The sequence below is a fragment of the Camellia sinensis genome, chromosome 15 (genome assembly GCF_055761805.1).
Source record: "Camellia sinensis isolate YWXY chromosome 15, ASM5576180v1, whole genome shotgun sequence".
In the NCBI taxonomy this organism is placed as follows: domain Eukaryota; kingdom Viridiplantae; phylum Streptophyta; class Magnoliopsida; order Ericales; family Theaceae; genus Camellia; species Camellia sinensis.
The window spans coordinates 21,736,020-21,762,457 of record NC_138975.1 but is presented as its reverse complement, the minus strand read 5'-3'; the positions used below and the strand labels follow the sequence as shown (position 1 = coordinate 21,762,457).

Genomic DNA, 26,438 nt, shown 5'->3' with positions numbered 1-26,438 from the left:
AGAAGGAACTTTTTTTGCACTTAGCAACATGTGTAGAAATTTCTTGCCAATTTTTACTTTAGATGTGACAAAGGAAAATTAGAGGTTTCCTTTAATAAAGTACTTGCCGAGTCCTAATGAAGGAAGTGACAGGCAAATAAGATATCAAGTCCTGAACTATGATATCATGGGTGATGATTTATTTAGGAAGGCACATGATGGTTTGACCTTTCTTTACATTGGGCAGCCAGACCAAATGAAAGCCATAGCTAAGGCATATGAAGGTATATGTGGGGCCCATTAGGTTGGTGATAAGATGAGATGGCTAATTCATAGGTGTAGTTGGTTTTTCGCGCTCCTCGGAGGGGTTTAGTCTTCTCGGATACAATTACCCTACAGTTCGGACTTCCATGGTTCGAAATCTGGTTTCACAAGTGCAATGTGAAGCAGAAAAACGAATGAGAGTCTTCTTCCAACAAATCTTAGAAAAATCTATTAATCATTAGAGATGCCAAAAATGGACTACATTGCCAGATTTCAAAGTCGCTACCTAAATATTTTAAAGAAATTTAGTGTCACGACCCAAACCTGCCCCTATAGGTTTAGCGTCGTAATCGGCCAGTAATCTTTGGATTACTAAAGGCCTCTTAACAAAATGACATAATATAAGGGGTGGAGGAAGCAAATATAGGAATATACATTGTCCATTAGAGCTGTGTTAACATATATGAGATAAAAATCTTTAAAACAAACTTATATATATATATAAGTTGTGACGTCACAACACATTAGTCTTTTGTCACCAAAGCCATATATACAGAACTTTCGAAAAACATGTTCAAACAAAACATAAACAACAGAAGGTACAAAAATCCCCAAGACTTAAAAACTTGATTGGATCTCAAAAGGGAACCTCCGCGGGAGGCACAATAGCTGGCTAACACCAAAACTCGGCAGGCAGCAACTTAGGCTTGGTCACATGCCTACTCACTTACATACATAATAAATACATAGTGAGTGAGAGCCCAATGAATAATATCGGAGTAAAGGGGTTTGATGAATGATGATGTCCATAACATAATCAGAAACCAGAATTCATATCAGAAACAGATTTACGTTTACATTCTTTTTCAAGTCAATAACAAAAATCAGAATACATACTTAATCATTCATCTATTAGCGCTAACAGATCACATACCGAGCATCAAGGGTCATACTTGTCAATTCCATATAGGAACCTCCGGCTGGGTACGGATAACTTGTCAGTTCCATAAAGGAACCTCCAGACCAGGTACGGATAACTTGTCAGTTCTATAAAAGAACCTCCTGTTGGGTACAGATAACTTGTTAGTTCCATAAAGGAACCTTCGGACTAGAAACGAATAACACCCTTGAGCCATGGAATTGTTGCCACGAATACTTTGCAAAATATGGACAATCATTCATTTATATAAAGCATTGCATTTCAGAAACCTAATCATTTCATATCATCAGAAAATAATTAAAGTCAAACATAACTTTACAGAGTTATTACTCATAATTAACAGATGGCTCCAAGGCAAACAGACAGAATGGGCAAATCAGACATCTTATGGCATGTGACCTACATAGTTACAGAATGAACACATACTGAATTACGCACCTGCTAACTTAATCCTTTCTTATGTTGGTGTGTTTCTACTTCTTATCCTCATTATTATGTCTTAATTATGGCCTAGGAATGCCTATGATGCAATGTGGATGCCAAAATATACTTTGGAACCCTTAACAAAACTTGTTGAAAACTGGGGTCCCGCTCGAGCGTAACTTCCTTCGCTCGAACAAACATGCAAAACATGAGTGGTCGCTCAAGCACAACTTCTTCCGCTCGAGCGGTTTGTAAACTTCTACAAAAGTACTGGTTGTGTGATTTTTACACTCGACAGACGCTCGAGCGTAAGACTTAGGTCCTCTCTTAAGTGCAACACTTGTTGCTCGAGCGATTTACAAAAATGGTAAACTTCTGGGAGTATACATTTCACGCTCGAGTGGACTTCTGGTCACTCGAGCGAAGATGCAAGATCACAGGGTGGTCGCTCGAGTGCATAATCTATCGCTTAAGGGGAGAGGCAGAATCTGGAATTTCCAGATTGCTCTGTCAAATGCAAAATTTAATTTCAAGGCTGCAAAACATGGTCTTTTGGACCAAAAACTTGAGGAAACTTATATAAACTTGGAAAGCATAGTGAAGTAAGGATTATTCTTTGAAACCAAGGTCCAAAAGCATGTGAATTGCTCATAATTTAACTTGAAACTCATGAATATGCCATGAACATAACATGCATGAATTGCTATGAACTTAAACTTTCCAAAATATAATCAATTAAGGCCAAATGATAAGAAATATGGTGAATTCTCAAAGCCAAGTCATAATAGACACATGCATGTGGAATTTGTTTGAAATTCAAACTCAAAAATGTGATAGAAGTGCATTCATGCATGGTATGGCTCAATTTCTATATTTCTAGTTAAATTTTCATGTAATCCACTCAATCCTCTTGAATCCATGGTGTAAGCATCAAAATTATACAATCTAAGGGTTGAATTTCCTACCTCCAGCTTGAATTCTCAAGTATAGAAGTGTAATCTTCAAAGTTCCTTCCAAATTCCTGTAAGTCTCTAGTTTAATCTCAAGCTAATCCTTGTTCTTCCTCTTGTTTTGGTCTCAAACTCTAGCTCTTCCCCACTCTCACGTTTTTGAGCTCAAGATTCTAGAAATAAAGGTGTAAAATGTGTCCTAGAGCTTTAACATGCCTTATATAGGCTTAATTAATAAGGTTTAAATAACTGAGCTTACCATTAACCAAATGGACATTAATTATTCTAATTAATTCGTTGCGATTCGAATTTTAATTAAACTTACCATAAAATTCTAAAAATTCCAACTAACACAAAAACCATGTCAATTTCGTGATCAGATGCCGATAAGGCCTTCAATTCACAAGACCATAGAAATTCAAACAGATATTTCTACATTAGACAGATATGAGCACAAATAATATGACACACATGCAATTTCTTCAGAATCTCACCTTAATTAATTATTGGGCACAATTAATCATGGTTAAACAGCTAATCACAGGTCGGGGTTGTTACATTTAGGAAACTCGTGACTCATGCCAAAGGCCATTTGTCGTCATAACCAAAGTATCTCGGTTCGGGAACTTACTTATGAGAGGAAATGTCATAAATTGAGCACCCCACTCATTCGATCAAAGATCGGCCTCTACTAAATCATGATGTGAATTTTATGGACATTATATGCTCATGTTCTAATTATTAATATACTAACATTACTATGTGAAGCAAAATAAGTATAGACCATGTCAATTCCTTTGGAATGCATTAATTTCATGCTTTTTTGAAAAGAGTTTTTGAATATGTGCAACTCAAAGGAAAAACGAGTTCATATGTATAATAATCAAGGTCATTCCAACTTAAGCGAAATAGCCTCCATCCACAGGTATTCATAGAGATATTTTAAGTAAGTAAATAACCTCATGGTAGTATGCTCGACATCGCAACACAAACACATATATGATATGCTAAAGCAAAAATGCTCACCTAGTACTTAACCGAGGCAAGTCGAAGAAAAGAAGATAGTTAGAAATATGCATGATCCTAATATGTAAGTGGCTAATGCGACGCATTAAATTCGACTACTAACATGACATGTGAAGCAACTCAAAGTATGAGGTAGCGCACATAATCATTTAGGAATTGGTAAGAGCATTATGCATGATGAGCCAAATTTTAATGTATGCAAAAATGGATACAAAGCATGAGAATGATAAAAGAAAACATGATGCTATATACAACCGCAGTAAGCATATAAGTAAAAAGGAAAAAAAAAATAGGGGTTCGAAGACATACATCTTATGTTACAAATTTGCCCTCGCGCAATAGGGTCCGAATGTCCTAATTAACTAATTATTACAAACACAAATGAACTAATTAATTAATTATTTCAAATCCGAACAAAAATGACTAATTAAATACAAATATGAATCAAAGCAGCTAATCTAAAGGAATTAAACGAAAGGTTGGGAATCGTGTGCTCACGAGCAAGAACATCCTCCGAAAACCCCCTCTGCTTACTGCCAGAAGCTGCTCTGTTTACAGTCTGAAAATAGCTCTGTCTTGGGCCTTAGGATCTGCTCTGTTTCACTAGAAAGACACCACAGCCGTACAAACCAGGTGGTCGGCCGCCCTAGAGAACTAGTTGGCCATACAGTGGACTGGCCAATCGGCTACTACTTCTGGAGAAGGTCCTGCTGCAACAGAACTGGAACAAAGCAAAACAGAAGGTTTCCGACGGATGTTCATCCTTCCTGCTCTCTCCTGTCATGAAGATTTTCAAGAAGAGAGTAGGTTTACTTCACAAATCATTAAATCCTTTTTGGTCTTGAATAAAGGGGGCATTGTTGGCACTAAAAACTATTTCTGTCTGTTGATAAACATGTCCAAGCATAGAGAGATGATTCAGTATGTGGTATGAGCAAGGACCATAAGATTGGTGATACCTGTGGGCTCTAAAATGCAGAACAAGTGACAAGGTTGAAGCAGTTAAAAGAGCAGCTTCATATGCAGTGATAGCAGAGGTAGTTTTTTCTGTCGATATGCTTGAAAATGTAATGGAACATGGCCAAATGTGGAGCCATGAGTTTAGGGGTATGTTGATGCAAGACACGTGGTTTATTCACACAGATTAAAGAGAAAGACAAGGCTACAACAGAGGAAGCAGTTACAGGCAGTTGTGGAGATTATGGGTAGTTATTTAAAGAAGTGGAAGTGACTTGCTTCATGATGGAACACGTGGCAGCATATGGACAGCATGACTAGTGGCATAAAGGCTGGAAATTTGAAAGAGGAGGGATAGAAAAAAAATCACCTCACAACCTAAGAAATCTAGGAGTGGCAGTTCTTGTAATTAGGAGTAGCGGTAACAGTAGCAGTTAGCATTTGTAGTCTGTGTAAAGTTCTGTTGATTGTGGTGTTAAAAGACTTGTAATTTGATCCTTGTGGTTAAAAAGACAAGTTTGATTACTATCAGTAAATTTCTAGTTGTATGTACTTTGTTTCTTCAAGAAGTAAACCTCCAAAGCAGTCCTTGAACCTGCCAAGGCATTAAGACACTCAACTACATTGCTTGATCCTGTTGTTTGTGAAAATTGGTTTGTTTGTTGTTTGTTGATATTACACCCAAACCAAATTTTTGCTAACACATACGTAGTTGAAATGTGTGGTTATTACTTATTACAATTACATTGGTTTAATAGGTTTGACAATTTACACGGTAACATGATAAACTAAATATGGTATAAAATTATAATCATTGTAACAACAAACATTAATGGAGGAAACTGATGGGTTCTATCAAGCTTGAACAAGAGGACATCATCAAGTTTAATATTTGATCTTTTAAACTCTTTGCATGAAAGAAAGCTAATTTAAGTAATTGCCTTGATTTGATTTAATTCAAGAATCATAACTTTACGTGAGGTTGGGGGTGAGAACTCTATTTTCCTTTAGATATGCAATAAAAGGTTTTTTAAGCAAATGGAATAATCTTTCACAGCCCTTTTAATTCGCATAACTTTGGCATGTTCCAATGATTCTAGTTAATACTGGTGTGGGTGCAGGTGCGGGTGCGGGTGGAGGAGAAATATTCAGTGATCAATTATGATTGGCCAACTCAATCAAAGCAAAACCCGAGATCCCACCATACACAAATAATAATTGCAAGTTCTATGTCATCTCAAAAATCACAAGGAAAATATATGTAATTATCAAATACCTTAAGAAGGTCCATATAATTAGCTCTATGTATATTTATCTTGCTTAGGTCAATGGGGGTGGAAAGGGGTGGTATGGCGGCGAATAGTGAATGGAGGTGGCGGTGGCGGTGGCGGTGAAGAAGGGGTTGGTGGGTTGAGAAATTAGAGTTTTGAAAGTTTAGGATTAGTTCTTATTAATGGCAATTTTATGTAGAGACAAAATTATAAATAAAAAAAAGAAGATATAAATGAAATGACAAATCCTAATTTACTCTTTTCTGTTTATCGTAATGTCAATATGCCTCACAAGATTGGTAATTAATTTAACCTCACGCGACAAATCTACATTACATGTTTTGTCTACATTACATTACATGGGTTGGTGGGTTGAGAAATTAGTGTTTTGCAATTTTTTTTTTGGGTGCTTAATTGTTGAGGAAATTTGGACATATTGTCAAGTGCTGATGATAGATGGAAATTCGATAGGGTTTAGCTTGTGTCTAGTCCGATTAAGCTTGTGTCTAGTCTAAGATCGGACTGGACAGTGCTGTTGGGCCCGTGGGGGCCACCATGAGTCCTATTTTGATAATCCGAACCGTTCAATGTGTAGAATTTGTCGAGCACTATATGTCTATAAAAAATCACATTGATCGGATATCGATAGCTATGTGATCAAATCAATTTTATATTAAAAAAAATGGACGGTGAACAAATTAACGGTTGACAAAAAACTGTTTTGATCACATAGCTATCAATATCTGATCAACGCGATTTTTTTATAATATATAGTATTCGACGAATTCTACACATTGATCGGTTTGAATTATCAAAACGGGACCTGTGATGGATCCCCACGGATCCAACAGTACCGTCCGATCTTATCTCAGACTGGACACAAGCTGCTCCCAATTCGATAATAATCATAGAGACATTTATGGGCTAGCGGATGCATTTTATTACGTTTTGTATCTGTGTAAAGTTAACAGATATCTTTAGTGAGACCAACACGTGCACACGATCATCTAGCCACTAAGCTAACAAAATTTTGATAGGAAAAATCTTTAATTTTTCAAAATAGAGGAAAGGTAGTTTCATTTTAAAAACTTCACAAGGCCTCTGCAATTGCTATAAACTTGAAACTCTAAAATATTTATATGACTTCAGAGAGTAAAAATGGTAATTTCAAAAATATGAATGGATGACCTCAACATTTAACCGTGAATCTTACTAACAAAAATGGTATGGAGACGGTATATGTCATGTGAGTCAACCAGATGAGAGACTAGTGTCATTTTCAAAACCTCACGAGAAGATTTTATACTTAAAAAAAAATATAAGGGGAGATCAATATAGAATTTGATGCCTCCAATCATGGAAACATGTAAAAGGCTAAAGCTTGGAACATGAATTTGATCAGAAAGTTTGTAGTTAGCTTTGATACATCGAAAAAGAAAATTGTCAGAGCATATATATTCACAACAATATATACTTACCGTCTTGTCCAAATTCAAAGATTATGTATAGTCAGCAACAGGGGCAGAGTTAATAAGGGGCTAGGGGGTCACGTGCCCCCTTGAATTTTGTATTTTTTTTAAGTAAACATAAAGAAAATATTTTAAATAAAAGAATTTATAAAAATATTATTTTAAATGTTAATGACATTTTTAAAATAATAAGAATAATAATGATTATTTTGATTGAAAATAAACTGATTACGATATTATTATCTATGAAAATTTTAATATAATGGTGATGTCTATCACTATTGATATACAAACATAATTAATCTCAATGAAAATATAGAATTTATTAAATTATTAGTTACATTTGACATGTAGCGTTCATTCCCCATGTGTTTATTTACTATTAGTTGGTGATATCACATGTTAATGATGGCGTGGTATAACTATTATATTGAATTTTTATGCATATTTTGTACAAAAAATTACTTTATTATTATATAATTTATTTTAAAAATTTATATCCATGACTTTTTTTAATATTGTCAATGATACACTAATTATAAATAATATTTAGCTTATTTGGTTATAGTTTTCAGAAAACAGTTTTTAAAAAATTTTACATTTTTATTTTCCATATTTTAATGTTTTCAATAAATTTTTTTAATATTTTAAGCAATTTTTTTTTAATTTTTAGACACACCTAACATTAATGTACCTAAAAAGTATAATATTTGTGAAAAAAATCTTTAAAAAATACACTAAATACCAAAAAATATATAAATTATATGAAAATTCAGTATATTTTTTGTATTTTTGTGTATTTATTAATTTTTGTAAATATTTTTTTCACAAATATTTTTCTATTTGGATACATATCTAACCAATGTGCATCTAAAAAAGTAAAAAAAAATGTTTAAAATTTAAAAAATATTCACTAAAACCAAAAAAATACGAAAAATAAAAAAATTTAATTTTCAGAAAACTGAATTCAGAAAACTAAAACCAAATACATTGATTATTATTATTATTATTTTTTTTTGTCTTTCTTGAAGTTAATGGTAAAAATTTATGTTAAATATTTTTATAAAAAATTTTAATATTGTAATTAATAAGTGCCCTTTGATTTAATTTCTTAACTCCACCACTGGTTAGGAAGGTTATGCATGGATTCCCCACCTAGGACGGTTTTCTTGCAAGCTCCTCTACCAGATCAAATGAAGAGAAAATGCATCTACCTTTTAGAGTTTGTCTTTTGCATGTTTTATCCTTCTAAAATGGTTGGTCAAACTGCTTAGAATTTGTAGAATGGAAATTTTAAAAATCAAGTTGTTGCTGGACCTACAAAAGAAATATAATTTGGACTAATTTAGGCTTCATTTGGAAACAAACTATTTTAGTAATTTTTTTTGGCTTTTTTGACTAAAATATGAGGAAAAAAAATTAGTATGTTTGAAATGACTTTTTGATTTTTTACGAAAAGATGTGCAAAAATTAGAAAGAAAAGAGAATTTTTGATTTTTTAGTAACTTTTTAACTTTTAGACTAAAACTGTTGCGTGCCAAGGGCGGCCTTAGTTTCCTTATATTAAAAAAAGTAAAGGAAAAGAAAAACAAAAACAAAAAATACAACAAAAGCAAATTGAACAACATAATCAATAATTCATGGCTTTTAAAATAAGATATAAGATGTTTAAAAGGGCTGTTTCTCCCTGAAGTGCGACACAAACTGATTTATAAATGTCTACAAACTTTGATGCTTCTTGCATGAGTACCCTAGACCAGGAACTTTAAACTTACGACCCAATAGTAAGCTCCACAGATTTCAAAATTAACAACATCAATTATGAAATTTCATATATATTGTTGGATCCCAATTGAAATGGGAAAATCTGAATAATTTGGTAATAACAATTAGATTCTGAAACAGGCTGAATTATAGGGAAAATGAAAATAACTTAATATCTTCCAACAAAGATTGAACCTCTCCTCTATATTGTAATGGAATTTTCTTTTCTTCTAATTTTTCTTTTCTCTTGATTTCTTGTAAATTGGATGGGATGCCAATTATGAACATTAGGTTATCAGCCTGCATTTTGTCAGGCAAGTAAAAGATAAAATAGATTTGCACAAATAATTTCTGCTAGCATTTGCTGGGGACATGGTCCTTGCTTCAGCATATGCCCATGAGCTGCCTCGCTATGGGCTCGAAGTAGGTCTCACAAATTATGCTGCAGGTATCGTAACTACTCTTTGCTCTCCTCTCGTTTCCTCTTTATCTCTCCCCATGTCTTTCGGTCGATGGCTGCTTGCTTCTATCTGCGGTTTTGATTTCTGTAACTGATGTTGGCAGCTTACTGTACCGGATTGCTCTTGGCCTGCCGTGTCTTGAAAATTCTCGAGATGGAGGATGAGAATGAGGGCAATGTGGAGGTATGCCTGATTCATGTTTAAGCATTTATAGTATCCTCATGTTTAGCATTTATAGTATCCTTTTCCTCTTTTCCATTGTTAGATTTACATATGGACTTCTATATGGTCACTCAACTGGAGAGGATTTCTCAGTTGAGCCAGCAGAGAGTAGGAGGTCATTCTGTGCTCTCCTTGATCTTGGCCTTATTAGAGCAACCACTGGGAACCGTGTCTTTGGTGCTCTGAAGGGAATTTCCATGCACACATTTTACAATAAACAATTATACTATTTGAACTTATTACTAGAATGAGATGCTCCATATGTTCTTAATTTTCATGACATGCAGATAATTTGAAGATTGGTATATATATTTTTTGTGACATTTTACCAATTTTGCTTGTTTGTGATATTAATACTGTTTAATTGTAATATCATTTTTTTTGACAGAGTGTTTGTGCAAGTGGAAGATATTATTTCATAACACTCTTTATTTTGACATATGCGCTTTTCTATTCTTTTGGGCCATATTTTATTTGCTTTACTCTGGGTCAGTTATGGCTTCAAGTGTAAAGACTTCCTAGCCATATACAAGAGCCCCTCTCTTACCAATGCTGTTAGGCTGAAAGCTAAAATATTTATTGTTGGATGAGCTTTTCTTACCATAAATGTACAGTGTTTTATTGTTGATGAAATGTTCTAATTGATCCGTTTGTATTTTAGTCTGTTGCTATATGTCTGAAGTTATGTTTGCTTATGAGAATTATTATGCTAATCTTAATTTTATCAAAATGAAATTTGGTTCCAGCTAATATTGTGTTTGTTAATTTTGTGTTTGTTATTTATTCCTGAATTGTTAATATAATCCAACAATTCAAAGGAGGCGTTTTTCTTGTCAATTTGAACATCCTTTTCCAACCAGCAAGTTATACTGTAGTATAATGGGAGCATCCATTCTGCTAATGGAACTAAAATGGTTCATGGCACCATAAAATGTTGTTCACAATAGTTGCCATCTGCCAATTTTTTAACTATTCCTATTTAGTTAGGGATGTGAATCTAGCATTACAGCAAAGCAGTCATGCAAGTTTTTGGCTTTTCTAAAAAAAAATTTATTTTATGAGATGCCCCAGGACTCAGGGTTCCTCAACTGTATGTATGTTTCAAGTCATGAATGAATTAAGGGATGTTGAACTTCACAACTTTGTCTGGTTTTTTTTTTTTTTAATTTGTCATGCCTAGTTGTCTTTGATCTTTGGGCAATATTCATGCTATTGCATCACTGTCTATATGTTCCCTGCTTTGCTGTAATTATTTGTCCCTGTATGCGATTTCATGTCTGTGCTATACTTTCATTACAGGGAGCATTGGATGGCGGGTTGGATATCCCTCACAGTGATAAGAGATTTTCTGGTTTCTCGAAGGACTCTAAGCAGCTGGATGCTGAGGTTCACCGCAAGTATATTTATGGTGGGCATGTCGCTGCATATATGAAGGTAACGGTTAAGATGTGAATTTATGCCTATTGTAACACTTATTTTTCAGCCATGAACTTGATTTTATTGGTTGTAACGTAGATTTTGATGGAAGATGAACCAGAGAAGTATCAGTCTCATTTTGTTGAGTACATCAAGAGAGGAATTGAGCCTGATGGCATTGAGGAGCTGCACAAGAAAGTTCATGCTGCCATCCGCGCAGACCCCACTCAAATGAAGTCTGAGAAGGAGCCACATAAGCAGCACAAAAGAGGTAAGCACCAAAAATAACTTGAAATTATGTGATCATTTTTTTTATATTATTTTTATTTTTTGTTTTCAAGGGAAGTCTGGTTTATGCTTTACTTTCCATTCCTATCATTATTATTTGCCTTAAGAAGGTGCCAATACTTTTACTTTGGTTTTAATCCATTTAACCCAAGATCATTATATTAGTTCTGGCTGTACATTAGTGCATTTTTTTTTTTTTTTTTGTTAACAGCCAGATAAGTTTGGATCTTTAACTCAACTTCTACGTTGCAAGAGACTTGTCATTTGGTTGCATGTTTTTTTGTTTGTACAGAACAGGAAACATATTATTGTTTTTTCCCAAGAGAATTGAAATTGGGAATGAGCTTTTGTTTAAATGTTCATTGGTGTGATTGCACTAGATTTGGCTACAATTGAATACACTGCTTGTGTAACATTTTGGAGCCTTGTCTATAAAATAGTTTTCAAAAAACTGAAAGCAAAAGCATGTGCTGAATGAGTTGTTATTGTGTTTTCAAAATTTAAAATTTTGAAAACAAAAACCCAAATCCTTTGAAATTTGGTTTGGGTATTCCAGCATTCATTCACTGGTTGAGTGCAGTAATTGCAACAGCATCTTTTTTGCTTGGATGTTTAGAAGTGTGATTCAATTTTTTGGATAGTTTAGTAAGTTCTCTATACCTTGTATTGTATACCAGGTACAACTTGAAGAAGCTGACATGTGATGAAAGGAAAGCTAGCTTGATTGAACGACTGAATGCCCTCAATGCAGCAGCAGGAGCTGATGAGGAGATGGATGATGAAGATGATAAATGAATGTAGTATAGTACCTTTGCCTTTGGGGGCTTGGAATTTGAGTCAAATATTAGATGTTCTTAGTGCACAATGATGCTGCTCTGCAGTTTAGTTTCAAACCTATTAAATTTTGTTTGTGTTTCTTTGGGTGAAATTTTGTAGCTTGGATATTTTTATTTGAAGATGGCAATTAGACACTTTTTGAATGTTGTGAAATGCATTATTATTTCTGACTGTCAATGTATTGTGCTATCTAATAGCAGCAGTGGATTTGGGAGTTTTATAATTGCTAGTCCCCCCATCTACAGTTGTAGCCCTCTTACATACTTTGGAACAAAAGTTCTAAACATACATAAAATTTATATAAAAAACGTGACAAGAATGATGTGATAATGTTATTATTATAAATAAATTCATCTTTAATAGCGTTTTGTTTTGAAATAAAAGATTTATAATAAATCACATCATTATGTATGAAATTTATGTATGAACTTTTTGTTTGTATAGCATTATTTACTTTGGAATTATAATGTTTATTTTAATTCGCATTACAGTTAAGTTGGTAGGCTGATGAAGCATTTTAGTATATAAAATGTCAAAATGTCACGAGTTGATAACATAAATATTAAGAGTAAGATACTGGGGTAAAAATTATATTTCTGTCAAATTTGTTGTTTGGTCTTCCTTGCCTCCCCAAATTCTTCTTCAAATCTTTAATCTAACTCTTCCTACAAGTCTTTTATTTAAAAACACCTTAAATATACGCATTAATATGTTAATGCATATTAAATTGTGATTAGGATAGGAAAAAGCACATGAAAATAGTAGTTTTATATTCATCTTAGTATATTGATGAAATATTTAAGTATTCCTCTAAGGTTTGATTCACAAGACTAATAGTGAAGATATTAATAATCCCATCAAATTAATGTGGTATTCACTATCTAATTGGATTAGTAGGATAAATTATTCCATTATCTATTATGTGATTTGCATTGAATTAATAGGTAAGAGAGTCTTTTTATTTTATTTCTCAGCTCAAGATATATAATCTCACCCTTAACTCATTACTAATAATCCTACAAATTTGTTGGATTAGTAATCCTAAAATAAAATTTCAAAACAAATACAGGATTATAGGGCTCACGGATTAATAATCACAATCCATGCTCTAATCCTGTCAATCAAATATGCCTAAAGTTATAATAATACTTAATTGTGTAAATTACGTTGGTATTTTTTATATTTCGGTCCTTATGTCATTTTGATATTTATAATTTTAGTCTCTATAATTTCAATTGGCTCAATTGACTCAGGATTCATGATTTTGTCTCATTGATTAAATTGTTAGTGTTTTTTGATTGATTAAAATGTAATCAGTGTTATTAATTTGATCAAAATTGACACAAAATTTAAAATTAATGGTCAAAATTGATCTAATTGAAATTGCAGATAGTAAATTTATACAATGAGCAAAATGCAAAGATTATAAATATAATTTTCCAAATGAATTTGAAATCATGAGATGAGAATAAAAATTTATGATTGTATAAAAAATAATAGAGATCAAACTTTATTTTAATGAAAAATATTCAATATGTCAGATCTAGGACTATATAGTCTATTGTGACTTCCTCTCACTCCTTTTTATCCTTATGTTCTATTTATCAATAATGTTTGGGAGATCTAATTTAAGAGCTCTAATGGTGGATCTCACATGATGATGTGATGTTTTGGCTTGCCTTTTTTTTTTTTTTTTGGTTTGACACCTAACTAGAGCTCATGTTAGAGTTCTAGTGTTAAAGCTCTCTATCACTACCCATAATGTGAGAAGTTTGTAACTCTTATATTAAGCTAGTTGTGAAATCTTTGTATAAGATCAAAGGAATAGAGAAAATGTCAAGTTAATATAGGAAATCGTATCTAGAACTAATCAATGGACCTTCACTCCCATTCACATCCAAATTGACTTAAATAAATAACCATTTGTTCATGAGAAACTAACAATTTTAGGCCTTTGATTAAGAAGAGGGGAAAAAAAAAAAAATTCAACAAAATGAAGAGCATGAAAAGGATCCATCAATTAAACTGAAGATTAACAGAGAACTTGATTCTAATCTCCTGTGCAGAACATGGATTACAAGATTACCAATTTATTAGAAATAATGGTGAATAAAGGGAAGAAAGAGAGTAAAAAAATTAACAGTAAAAAAAGAAAGAAAAACAATGTGTGAGAGAGAGAGGGAGAACAATTACCATTTTGGAAAGGACAAGAGCAACATTAATGAATATTTCTTTTGGAGTTTCAAAATACAATGGCTTATAGGTGAGTTGGACCAATGGCATAATTACTTTACAAATAACTTCCTAGTTTAGAGCCATTTAGCTCGTCATTCAACTACTCAAACAATCATTAACAATATATTTAAATGTGGATTCTGTTAATAGAAAAAACAAAAATCCACTATATAGGAGTATTTGTTTTTCATTAACCACGCAACAAAGAGATAACAACTGAAAATATATGATGAAATGAATACATATTTATATTTATCTGGCTTGGGTTACATGCTGTGGTTAAATTCAACAACCAACAAAACAATAAAAAGGGAGAAATAACATTATTGTATGTTACAGTAAATATGCAAAATGAATTTCACAATACAACCAAAAAAAGATCGAATGAACCTAAATTTGACAAGCACTCCTTCTGTATCGACTACTATTTAATAAACTAGAAGAGTTGCCAAAAACCCAAGAATGGATTTTCACAATTCAGTCAATAGCACTCCACTTGACCTGATGATGATTCTCACTCAAAAATTTAGAAATGTAGAATGTGTAGAAGTAGGAGAAACCAGAGTCTTCGAATGATGAGTTCGCTCCCTTGATGGCCATAGCTAGAGCCCGGAACATTAATTTGGTCAGAAAAATATGCATTTAGCTCTGATATATCGATAAAGGAAAATTATCTGAGCATATTGACTACAATTTATACTTACCATCTTTGCCCAAATTCAAAGATTATGCGTAGCCAGCAAGGTTGTGGATGGATTCCTCACCTAGGAATAGGATGTGTTTCTTCTTGCAAGCTACTCTACCAGATCAAATCAAAGAAAGTGCAATATGCAAAAGAAATATGATTTGGCCTAATTTAGTTTTCTTACACAACAAAAAGGGAAAAAAATCACTACAAAAGCAAATAAAACAACATATTCAATAATTCTATTTTCTAACATAGGATGTCAGATGTTGGAAGGGCTATGGCTCCCTGAAGTGTAAGAGAAACTCCGAGACACTGCTAAAGACAAATTGATTTGTAAATGTCTACAAACTTTGATGCTTCTTGAAGTATCATAGACCAAGCACTTTAAACTAATAACCCAAGAGTAAGCTCCACATAATTCAAAATTCAAGGCATCAAGTATGCAATTTTCATATGTTTTGTTGGCTCCCAATTGAAATGAGAAAGATTAGAATAATTAACACAAATATTAGATTCTGAAATAGACTTAATTAAAAAAGAAGGGGGGGGGGGGGGAGGAGGGGGGTGAACTTAATACCTTAGAAATAAACATTAAACCTCTCGGCTATATTGTAATGGATTTTTCATCTTTTAATATTTCTCTTAGCCTGATTTCTTGGGATACCAGTTATGAACATTAGGTTTTCAGCTGCTTTTTGTCAAAAGAAGATAAAAAGATCAAATATGTGTGTGCGAGCGAGCGCAAGTGCATGTGTGTGTGTGTGCGCGTATGAGAGAGAGAGAGAGGGAGGGGTGGGGAGAAAAAAAACCACCTACAAATCTTTACCTTAGAAACAAACATTAAGAGTGTGTTTGGTTTGGTTTTGAGAGACAAATTTAAAAAAAAAAAAATCTTGGGAAAAGAGTTTAGAAATTTTTTTGGTTTGTTTGGTTGTATATTTTAGATACAGTTTTGGAGTATGAGAGTTTGAGATGATTTGATATTTTGTTGTAGTTGAATAGATGTGTATGAGAGAAAAAGTCTTTGAGAATGAGAGAGGAGAGAGGAGAGAGGAGAGAGGAGAGAGAAAAAGTGATTGATTGATGTGTAGGAGAGAGAAAGTGATTTTGGAAATTTTTTTCAAAAAATTTCCAACCAAACAAAATTATGGAAATTTTTTTCAAAAATTGTATTTTGAGAGTTAAACCAAACATGGCCTAAACCTCTCGGCCATATTGTAATGGATTTTTCATCATTTAATATTTCTCTTCGCTTGATTTCTTGTAATTTGGATGGAATGCCAGTTATGAACATTAGGTTTTCAGCCTGCTTTTTGTCAAAAGAAGATAAAAAGATCGAATATGTGTGTGCGAGCGAGTGCGGGGGTGTGTGTGTGTGAAAGAGAGAGAGAGGGGGGAGAGAGGGAGGAACGGGGGGAAAAAAAACCACCTGCAAATCTTGAGCTGCACTTGATTTTTGTCAAGTTTGTTTTAGTTTTGCTAGCTATCCTTTTCGACTCGGAAGCACTTAGACCTTCTAATAGTGTATGTTGATCCAACTGACGAGAGAGTTCCAGCTCAAGCACCTATTTCCAGCAAGCTACCTTAATTCAATTCAAATATCAGATAGTGATTGCGCCAATTCTTTCATTAAAGAAAGATTAGTGCTTTCTAATTATAGGAGTGTCATAGTTAATCAATTAGGGATAAAGGGAGAATACCACCTGCAAATCTTCAGCTGCACTCGAACTTTGTGACCCAAAACTACAGACAAAATTAGTCTTTTGGCTTCACATGTAAAATAATCTGTACATGAATACACATTTCCAGATGGGTTACAGATGACTTGATGGGTTATTCAACTCCGTACATGAACCAAACTTGATTTGGAGATTACAAAAAAAAAAAAAAAAAAAGGAAACAGAATGCTATATGTAATTTGTTAGATGCTCCAAGTAACAGATCATTTATTTAAGTGTCTCAAAACAAAGAAACTGATATATATATATATATATATAGCCAATATGCAAAAAAAGGCAGGCATTAACAGACAAAATAAAAATTGAATTGAAATGAATCATACGATTTGAACTCCAAACAAGAACTACATACATGATTCAATGCTCCAAGTGGAATGTTGTTACAACTTCATCATTAGATTAATTGCCTCCTGCTCAAACTACCTCTGCATATGCAACAAATCAATATGATTGACCAAAGTGTTATAATTGGAAATGTCAACTCAACTTAGGTGACTTTTGCATACTCTAGGTAGCATGAGGCACTATGATGGCTTTTAGAATTAGTGATATACAAAATAGCATGGAAAACCTGTGTTTAAGGACATATCATCTGAAGCTATATGCAACTTTCAGTGACTCAATTGGACATCGCTCAGTTAGGAACCCACAGTTAGGGCACCATCTCATTGTGAGTTTCAGATCATTTAGCTTTATTAGCTAAAATGAAATTATTTGAAACTGGAACCTCAGAAAAGCATTGAATCAAAATTGAAACATGTCATTTCATCAAATTCCATAGGTGAGTTCATAGTCTCATAGTTGTAGTAACGTGGTCTCATCTCTCAACTATTACTAGAAACAGAGTTGGACACATCTCAAAGCCCATATAAAACACCGTGGATTTGTCTATTTCTATGGTGACAATTCATGATTTCAATGACCACCTGCATGAAATAAAATTAAACCACACGCAAGGTTGTGCATGGATTTCCCAGCTAGGAATATGATGGGTTTCTTCTTGCAAGCTATTCTATACCAAATAAAATCAAAGGAAATGATTAGAAATGCTTTGTAGAATGGAAATTAAGAATCAACTTATTGCTAGACCTACAAAAGAAGTATACAATGGCCTAATAAAGTTTTCTTATAGTAGAAAAAGTAGAGGGAAAAAAAAAAAAAAAAAACCCACAACAAAAGCAAATAGAACAACATAATAAAAAATTCATGGTTTTTAACAAAAGATATCAGATGTTAAAAGGGCTATGGCTCACTAATGTGTAAGACACAAACTGATTTATAAATGTCTACAAACTTTAATGCTTCGAGTATGAAGTAACCTAGACCACGCACTTTAAACTAAGAACACATATTTCAAAATTCAAGGCATCAAGTATGCAATTTTCACGTGTATTGTTGGCTCCCAATTGAAATAAGATCAGAATAAATTGGTAACACAAAAATTAGATCCTCAAACAGACTGAATTACAGGGAAAGAATGAAAAAAAAAAAAAAAATAAACTCATCCCTTTGAAACAAACATTAAACCTCTCGTCCACATTGTAATGGGATTTTTGTTTCTTAATATCTGTCATCACTTGATTTCTTGTAATTTGGATGAGATGCCAGTTATGAACATGAGGTTATTTGCCTACATTTTGTCAAAAATTAGGTAAACAAATCAAATAAGTTTGTGTGTGTGTGTGTGTGAGAAAGAGAGAGAGAGAGAGAGAGAGAGAGAGAGAGAGAGAGAGAGAGGAAAACATACCACTCACAAATCATGAGGTGCGTTTGATCTCCGTAGCCCAAAACTATAGACAATTATTCTTTTAGCTTCACATGCAATAACCTGTACATGAATACAAAAATTTCCAAGTGAGTTAGTAATGACTTGATGGGTCATTTATTTCGTACATGAACTAACTTGATTAGGAGATCAAGGGAAAAAAAAAGGCAACATAATGCTATATGCAAAATGTCAGATGATCCAAGTAACCGATCATATTCTGAAGTGTCTCAAAACTGGCACACTGACATATATAGCCAATTTGTAGAAAAAAAGTTCATTAACTGGGAGAACATGAGCAAGACATATATACAATTACTATAGTTTTGTAGTTCTATCATCTCAAGAACCAGGGATGATAGTGACTTAAATTGGTACAAAAGCCTAGGTATCCCATATAAGTTTAACTTGGTATGAGAACATCGATAATCAACAACAGATAAAATTGAAATTGAATTAAACTAATCATATGATCTGAACTCCAAACTAGAACTACGTACATGTTTCAATCTTCCAAGTGGATTGTTATTGCAACTCCATCGTTAGTTTAATTGCCTCTTACTCAATCTACCTAACTACATGTTTTCTAAAGTTATATACAACTTTCAGTGGCTTAATTGGACATAGCTCAGTTAGAAGCAACGCTCTCAGGAACCCACAAGCACCATCTCATTGTGAAATTTAGATCATTTAGCTTCATCAACTAAAATGGAATTAGTTAAAATTGGAACATCAGAAAAGCATTTTTTCAAAATTGAAATATGTCATTTCACCAAATCCCACTAATGATTTTTTAGAACGGATACAAAATCCTCAAATTTTAGGAACATTCTAATCAAACCTATAAATGATTTTTTAGGAAGGATAAAAAATTCCATTTTTGATTTACACTGAAAATTGGCTTTTTGAATTGGTTGCAGAAAACATAATAATTCCCATGTTCTGAAAACAAAGTTGACTAATATAATTAAGAAGTCATTTTTCTCTTCCCATTTTCTGAAAATGAGCTCATTCAATTCACATGTCTTTGTTAATAACAACATAAAACCAACATTTGTGTCATGAAGATGGATGAAATACAACACGCAAGAGTACTGGCATGCCTTCCTAATTGATTTTTTGTTAGCTATAGAAAATCAAAGTTTGGCTCAAAACTAAGCAGGAAAGCATTTTGAAGACTGGCTGATTATAGAAATTATTTAGTTTTTCACTGAACGAGAATCTTCAACTGACAAAGTGGAACTATTTAGCTTGAAAATTACAAAACAAATAATTCAAATGACTAATAACATTCAAGGAACAACCTACAAAGTTTGCAAAACATTGCTCTGATTGTGCAAAATCATGTGCACCAACGATTACCGCTTCTCCCTACATCGACTATTAATAAATCCAGCATTTGCACTCGAAGAAAAATTGGAACTCTTCCTTGTAGAAGAGACCCTGTAACATAGCAATTTGTGGGAGCACAGAGATATTAACAAACCTGGAAATAGGAAGAAAAACAAAAAATATATATAAGTTTCAAAGAGTGAAAAAAATATTATAAACCATTACATACTCATGATTTGGCAAAGCGTACACTAGAGACCAAATAAAAATGTATAATACATATAAAAAAGCTAGACTAAAAAACTGATGGATTTTGAGAGAGAGAGAGAGAGAGAGAGAGAGAGAGAGAAAAGTTAACAGAGAAATTACATAATTGGCAGTAGACTATTTAATGGTTCATCTTGAAGAAGAAGATGCATCATTTGTAGAGGAAGATTCATCATTCATCTCCTGACCTGAAACCCAAAAAGGGGTTGTGAGAAAAAAGGAAACCAGCAAACACCATTAGGAAGATGGGGGATGGGATGGGGGTGAGAAGAGAAGAGAAGAGAAGAAATCGTGGATATGGATAACAATTGGAGAAATATAAGTGACCTTTAAAGATAAATCTCCGAGATGTAGATGGATGGAATATGGGCAATCTTGTGCCATTCTTGGCCGCTTTCCCTTTCGCATCTTTCCTTTAGAAGGGAACAACAAATAATGTTCAAAGATTGTAAATTGGTGAGGCGTTGCATTGCTTCCAGGGTGGGAAGATTCATCAGTTCTCGCAACCGAAAAGCTCCAAAGAATGAAGAGATGAAAGGCTACCCAGCCACTCCGGCAGAGTTTCCAGTCCAAAAAATGAAATTGACAAGTGTCTCAAGGTAGTGAGGTGCTGAAGTTGATCAGGCAGATACTTGAGCCTTTCCCAGCCATATAGAGTTAGAGACACCAAGGAGAGGAAGGGGTAGTGTTTGGGGCTTGAAAGCCGGTCAGGAAAAATAGCCTCTCCTTCCAAAAATCCACCAATCTTGGACATTGATGAATCGTCAAGCTCTGAAGGGATGTGAGCCTGCTGCATAATTCATGTGGATCAATTATTAAATTCGGACACCCATCTATCTCTAATGTTACAAGGGTTTGTTGAAACAGCTCCTTTGGTAAACATGTCAAATTGCTGCACCATGAAATCCGAAGCCACTTAAGAGATGTTAAGCCGCTGCAATTGGATGCTTCTTCTTCTTCTTCTTCTTCTTCTTCTTCTTCTTCTTCTTCTGTTTCTTTAATTATAGACTTTAGATTTGGGCAGTTTTCTATCGTCAAGTCTTCAAGAGACGCAAGGTTTTGTAAGTTATTTGCCAAATAACATAGCTCTTCCAATTCACTTACTCTCAGCTTTCTTAGGGTGTTGCCGCTTTTTTCCAGCAAATCTACCAGTAAAACACCATTCTTCCATTTCGAAACCCCAGATGCCTCTATTATCAAGTAAGGGCGATGCGTATTTCTAGTTTTCTCAGAAAAAGCCCAGTTATATTTGCAAATCAATTCCTGTAAGGATAACAAGTGACCTGGAATTGTAGTCAACTCAGGGCAATTACTAATGCATACAAACTCAAGCAGAGGAAAGAACATCGTGGTGTCCGGTGACGATGATGATACCCCAAGCCCACACCATTCTTCTATGTTCGGCATATCTTCTAGATGAAGTTCTCTTAGTGCTGGAAATACAACGGCCATAGCTTTTTCTGTTGTTGTTGTTGCTGTTGCTGCCCCACTATAGCTACCAGTGATGATGCCATCATTATCATGATCATGATTAACAACACTGTGACAACCATAGAATTCAGGACCAATACGTTTCAGATTACTTAATCCAGACATTTTGATAACTTCAAGATGCGGAAGGTGTCCGAGTGGTGGGACTTGTTCACATCTCGTGCACTCGGATAATTCGATCGTAACCAAATTTTGAAGCAACTGCGCATCTCTACCGCTCATCATCCATGATGCAAAATTTTTTCCTTCAAAATTCTGGAGCTTTAAACCCTTAAGATTCCCGTGAGGTTTAAGTCCTTCCAACACATCCTCGTGGTTAATGCTAGCAATGTCTTCTACCGTTGAAGGACTGCCCACCCTAACCCAATGAAATCCCAACTCATGAATGTTCAGCTTTCCTGATATATTTGCCTTTTCTGCTTCTTCCCTGCCTTTCACCTGTTCGAGATTGTAAATCATTAATTTACCTCTTAGTTTGCTTAAGCTACCCAGCTCTTCAATTTTATGGCCCTCATCCTCACCAACAACAAAGAATGGTAATGTCTGCAAAGAAGTCAACTTCCCTATCATCATTGGCATCAATTTTCTGGTTTCTTCATTATCATCAATACAAAAATGTCTCAAGCTCACCAACTCATAGAACTTTTTTGGAAGCTTTTCCAAAGGAAAAGGTGTAGAAGGCAGCTCTTTCAAACCACGAAGTGGAGGAAAATAAAAAGATGAAACTCTCAGTGTTTGCAAATTGTAGAGCTTGGTGATGAAATTTGGTAGAGTTTTAATCCTTGTCCATTGAAGATCAAGATATTTCAAATGTATGAACTTAGATATGGTAACTCTATCATAAAGATTGCTTCAGAACTTAGGGCACGTATACACTTGACTTCTGCAATGTTTTTAGGGACATTTTTAGTTAAAAATATTGTCCTCAGTTTCCCAACATTTTCTTTTGGAATTTCAAAACTTATATTTCGCTTTAAATCAAATGATAGATGTTGAACCTCGGGATGGTAATTAGCCTCACTAGCAATCGAAGTCAAAGCCAAACAGTTACCCTCTGAGACATCTAGTGCCAAATCATGCACAAGATCGTGCATTTTGCAACTGAGAATATTATTGTACACATCCAATTTAATGTCTTGAAATAAAGAATTGTGCAACAAAATATTAAAATAATTATTACCAACATCTTCCATTTCCAAATTGCTTTCCGAAGAAGGCTGGAGGTATCCTTGAGCCATCCAAAGCTGAATCAACTTATCCTTTTGAATGTCGAAATCTTTTGGAAAAATAGAACAATACGCAAAACAGTGTTTCAAATACGGTGATGGTAAGTGATCAAAACTTAACCTTAATATCGGTTGAATTCCACTTTTGATTTCAGTTGATCTCCATATTTCACTGTTTTTGATCGACACCCATTCGTAATTGTATTGCTTAGAGTACATTAAACCTCCTAGTGACTTTATTGCCAATGGTACACCCTTACACTTTTCCACCATATTTCTACCAATAGCCACCAAATTCTGAGTTTCAATTGGTCCTCCATTTGCAAATGCTCTTTTCCGAAACATAGTCCAACTGTCATTTTTTGATAGTTGGCTCAAATGATGAGTGAGAGATGTCCTCATGGTAGATACCACGCACATACTCCTGGTTGTAGCTATTATTTTGCTTCCCTTGGAGCCACCTATCCCTAGCAAAGAATTTCTCATGCACTCCCATTTGTCTGGATTTTCATTCCAAACATCGTCGAGTAGAAGCAAATATTTTTTCCCATTTAGTTTTTCTCCAAGCTTTCTCACTATTCCTTCAATATTTTCTGTTTCAGATTTATCTCCAGTAAGAGATTGTACCATCTGATTCAATAACCTTTCAACTATGAAATCATCAGATACACAAATCCACATCCTTTGATCACCAAAATGCTTCACCACCTTGTCATTGTTGTAAACTAGCTGAGCAAGGGTTGTCTTACCCATCCCACCCATTCCTACAATGGCAATGACAGATAAATCATCTCCACTGTCATAGGAGCCAATTAACATGTCTATCACTGTTGATACATCACCATCCCTTCCAACAACTTGTGAATCATCTACAAAGGGGTGAGTCAGCCTGAAATTCAATTCTCTAGGTTCAACACTAGTACTAGCAGCATTTAAGATCTGATCAGCAGGTCTAAGACCAATGTCATTTGCTTCTTTGCAAAGATTGTCAAACAACAAATTGATATGCTTGACCTTATGAGCCATCTTGAGACGAAATGGCAGCGGATTTGAGAGGGAGAAGAAGTTGCGTACCTTTTTCTTTAGTCTGTTTTGTACCTCAATCTTTCGTCGAAGTGTTTCAAACTTGAATTCATCCAGGACATCATCAGCACAGCATGCCACGGACTTGAGTTTCTTGAGCCAAAGTTGTATAGTTTCGAGCCTTATTATGACTCCTCGGTTCTCAGCATCACGCAATAGAGCTCGAATCAATTCCAACTTGTCACAAAGCCTTTGAAGCTCATCCTTGAAACCCCATGCCAGACTAATCTGTTCGGCGGCTAGTGGAATAAGGTAATTCAACATCACCTGAGAAGCAGAGAAGAGTGGAGATGCACTCATCTTTTCCTTTCTTTCTTCACAAAGGAACAACAAAATTGAATAGCACTAAATCCGAAAGAGAATAATTGAATGTGTACTGGGTGTGGGTTTGCTATAGAACAAGGATATCATAAGCATAACGGCAAGAAGGGTAGATAACATGTATTCTATTCTGGATGTATAATGTGAACACATGAGTGTTTTCTTGATAATCTATATTCTTTACAATTTCAGAGTACTATTTTCAAAAGTTGTTGGCAATATACATTTTTCATTGACTGCCAAAAATATTTCCTTTAACTTTCATTTTTCTTATTAGTATTAAACGTCAGAAAAACATTAATGTTTTTTTTTGTTTTCAACAAAATAAACGAATGCTTGATGTGAACAACGGAAAGTCATGTCCTCTTACCTTTCATTGTTTGCTTTTCTTAAAGTTGTTTTTTTTTTAATCATCAAAAATAAAGTTTATTGACGTAAAATTTCTTAAAATTGCTTCTTAAAGTTTGTTGTCTTGATTCAACCTTCAACCGCGTAGAATTGAAAAATAATATGTGGGATCTGAATTAGACCGTTTTATACAGTCATGACTTTACATTTTTCCACTATTTCCTTTTCTTATAGTTGTTGCCTTGTTCCAGGCTTCAACCGCGTACAATTAGAAAATTGTATGATTACATTCTTGTACATCATTATCTATTTTTAGGATTATTTACGTTAAGATTTTTTTAATTATTAATAAATATTATTTTATTTTATTATTTATGAATTCTTATATTTTGATCATTTCAATTATAAAAATATATTACTTTTACTCCCTTTAAATCATTTCCAAAAGAAATGTATTTATATAATTTTCAAAATTGAGAAGGTTAATATGTATCAATTCATAATTGAAGGCGTCTTAGTATAATTAACTTATATTTTTATTTTATTTTTTTGTTAAGTGAGGATAATAGGAGGAAGGGTCAGAAAGGATCCAAACCAGGATATTAAACAATTTACAAGCCCATTAAAAAAAATAAAAAACAGATTAAAACTACAAAATTGGTATTATTTTACAGCCCTAATGGCTCTTGCTCATTGTACATCATTATTAAGGGGAAATGCAAAATGGGGGTTCATGAATGATGTGTTTAAAAATGGAATTTTATGCCTCCCTCTTTAAATATTCTCCTAAAAGGCAGAGATTATTTAATTGGTTCAAATTATCACGTTTTTTTATGTATGTTCAATGATGTTTTATAATTTGTTTACTATTTTATTAACTTAAGACTATATATTCGTTTAGCTCCTATTATTCATTAAGCACACAATTAATATAGAATTATTGAATGACATAATATTTTTTAAAATATAAGAAATCAAAATGTGGGGTCTCTTTTGATTAAAGCCGTGATTGTTGCATTTTAAAGTTGCATCATGGCAACAACTTAAACAAAAGGAAACAGTGAAAAGCTTTATCATGCCAACTACTTTAGCAAAAGGAAACACTGAAAAAGGGGTAAGAAAACATGACACTCCATTATTTAAAGATAGGAAAATATTTAGTGGCCCGAATTTTTGTGGCTCGAATGGCTCAAATGTGTCAAAATGATGTCGTTTTGGGTGTTTCAAACCATTCGAGGCATGATTTTTCAAACCACCTATCACTGTTGTTAAAGATAATCATTAAGCGATTGAACATGTTATGTCACATTATTTTTATGATGTTCTGGAAAAATAATAAATTACAAAACATATTAAATTGGTCATTCATCATTTCAATTACTTAATAAAAATGAGTTATTTTAAATTTTTTGGTACATCATTGATTGGAAGTAAATTTTTTTCTTTCCACATTTCCTTTCGGTTTCCTTTTTTTCCTTCATAAATCATTTCAAAAAATTAAAATCTAAACATAACATTAGTTCTTGAAATTTTAAGGAAAAAAATATAATGAACAATATCTATTGAACACCTGAAGGCCTTGAAAGGCTCGGTTGCTGGTGCTAATTGCATCTTTTCTAAGTTGCTTCGTAGTCAATGGTCATATCATAGCATGATTGTTTATTATTATTATTGTT

The 26,438-nt window shown here is 33.7% G+C and overlaps 2 protein-coding genes across 14 annotated transcripts; one reads left to right on the top strand and one right to left on the bottom strand.

Annotated features, from left to right (window-relative positions):
* Nucleotides 1-9,299: 9,299 nt before the first annotated feature.
* Nucleotides 9,300-12,437, top strand: LOC114307569 (large ribosomal subunit protein uL18-like). Its single transcript, XM_028252968.2, has 5 exons — nt 9,300-9,491; nt 9,608-9,687; nt 11,026-11,160; nt 11,242-11,413; nt 12,108-12,437. Exons 1-5 carry the CDS (start codon nt 9,416-9,418, stop codon nt 12,116-12,118), a joined length of 474 nt encoding a protein of 157 aa, XP_028108769.2. The 5' UTR covers nt 9,300-9,415; the 3' UTR covers nt 12,119-12,437.
* Nucleotides 12,438-14,710: 2,273 nt separating this feature from the next.
* LOC114307218 (putative disease resistance protein RGA4) lies at nt 14,711-24,805 on the bottom strand. 13 transcript variants are annotated; one of them, XM_082909127.1, is made up of 9 exons: nt 20,621-24,805; nt 20,396-20,481; nt 19,999-20,180; nt 18,677-18,757; nt 17,282-17,354; nt 16,894-16,975; nt 16,620-16,773; nt 15,207-15,301; nt 14,711-15,104 (listed from the first exon to the last, which is right to left on the bottom strand). In XM_082909127.1, the coding sequence occupies exon 1, from the start codon at nt 24,391-24,393 to the stop codon at nt 22,591-22,593; it is 1,803 nt and encodes a 600-aa protein (XP_082765253.1). In that variant the 5' UTR covers nt 24,394-24,805; the 3' UTR covers nt 14,711-15,104; nt 15,207-15,301; nt 16,620-16,773; nt 16,894-16,975; nt 17,282-17,354; nt 18,677-18,757; nt 19,999-20,180; nt 20,396-20,481; nt 20,621-22,590. The 13 variants fall into 13 exon arrangements, with proteins under 13 accessions (XP_082765253.1, XP_082765251.1, XP_082765255.1 ...); XM_082909125.1 differs by having other exon boundaries at nt 15,207-15,296; XM_082909129.1 differs by having other exon boundaries at nt 15,207-15,296; nt 16,620-16,769.
* Nucleotides 24,806-26,438: the final 1,633 nt, after the last annotated feature.

Bases quoted from the DNA above. Each gene is read 5' to 3' on its own strand.
- LOC114307218 (XM_082909126.1), bottom strand. From the start codon at position 24,393: ATGAGTGCATCTCCACTCTTCTCTGCTTCTCAGGTGATGTTGAATTAC.
- LOC114307569 (XM_028252968.2), top strand. From the start codon at position 9,416: ATGGTCCTTGCTTCAGCATATGCCCATGAGCTGCCTCGCTATGGGCTC. The intron at 9,688-11,025 runs GTATGCCTGATT...CTTTCATTACAG, and splicing joins AGAATGAGGGCAATGTGGAG to GGAGCATTGGATGGCGGGTT. The intron at 11,161-11,241 runs GTAACGGTTAAG...GTTGTAACGTAG, and splicing joins ATGTCGCTGCATATATGAAG to ATTTTGATGGAAGATGAACC.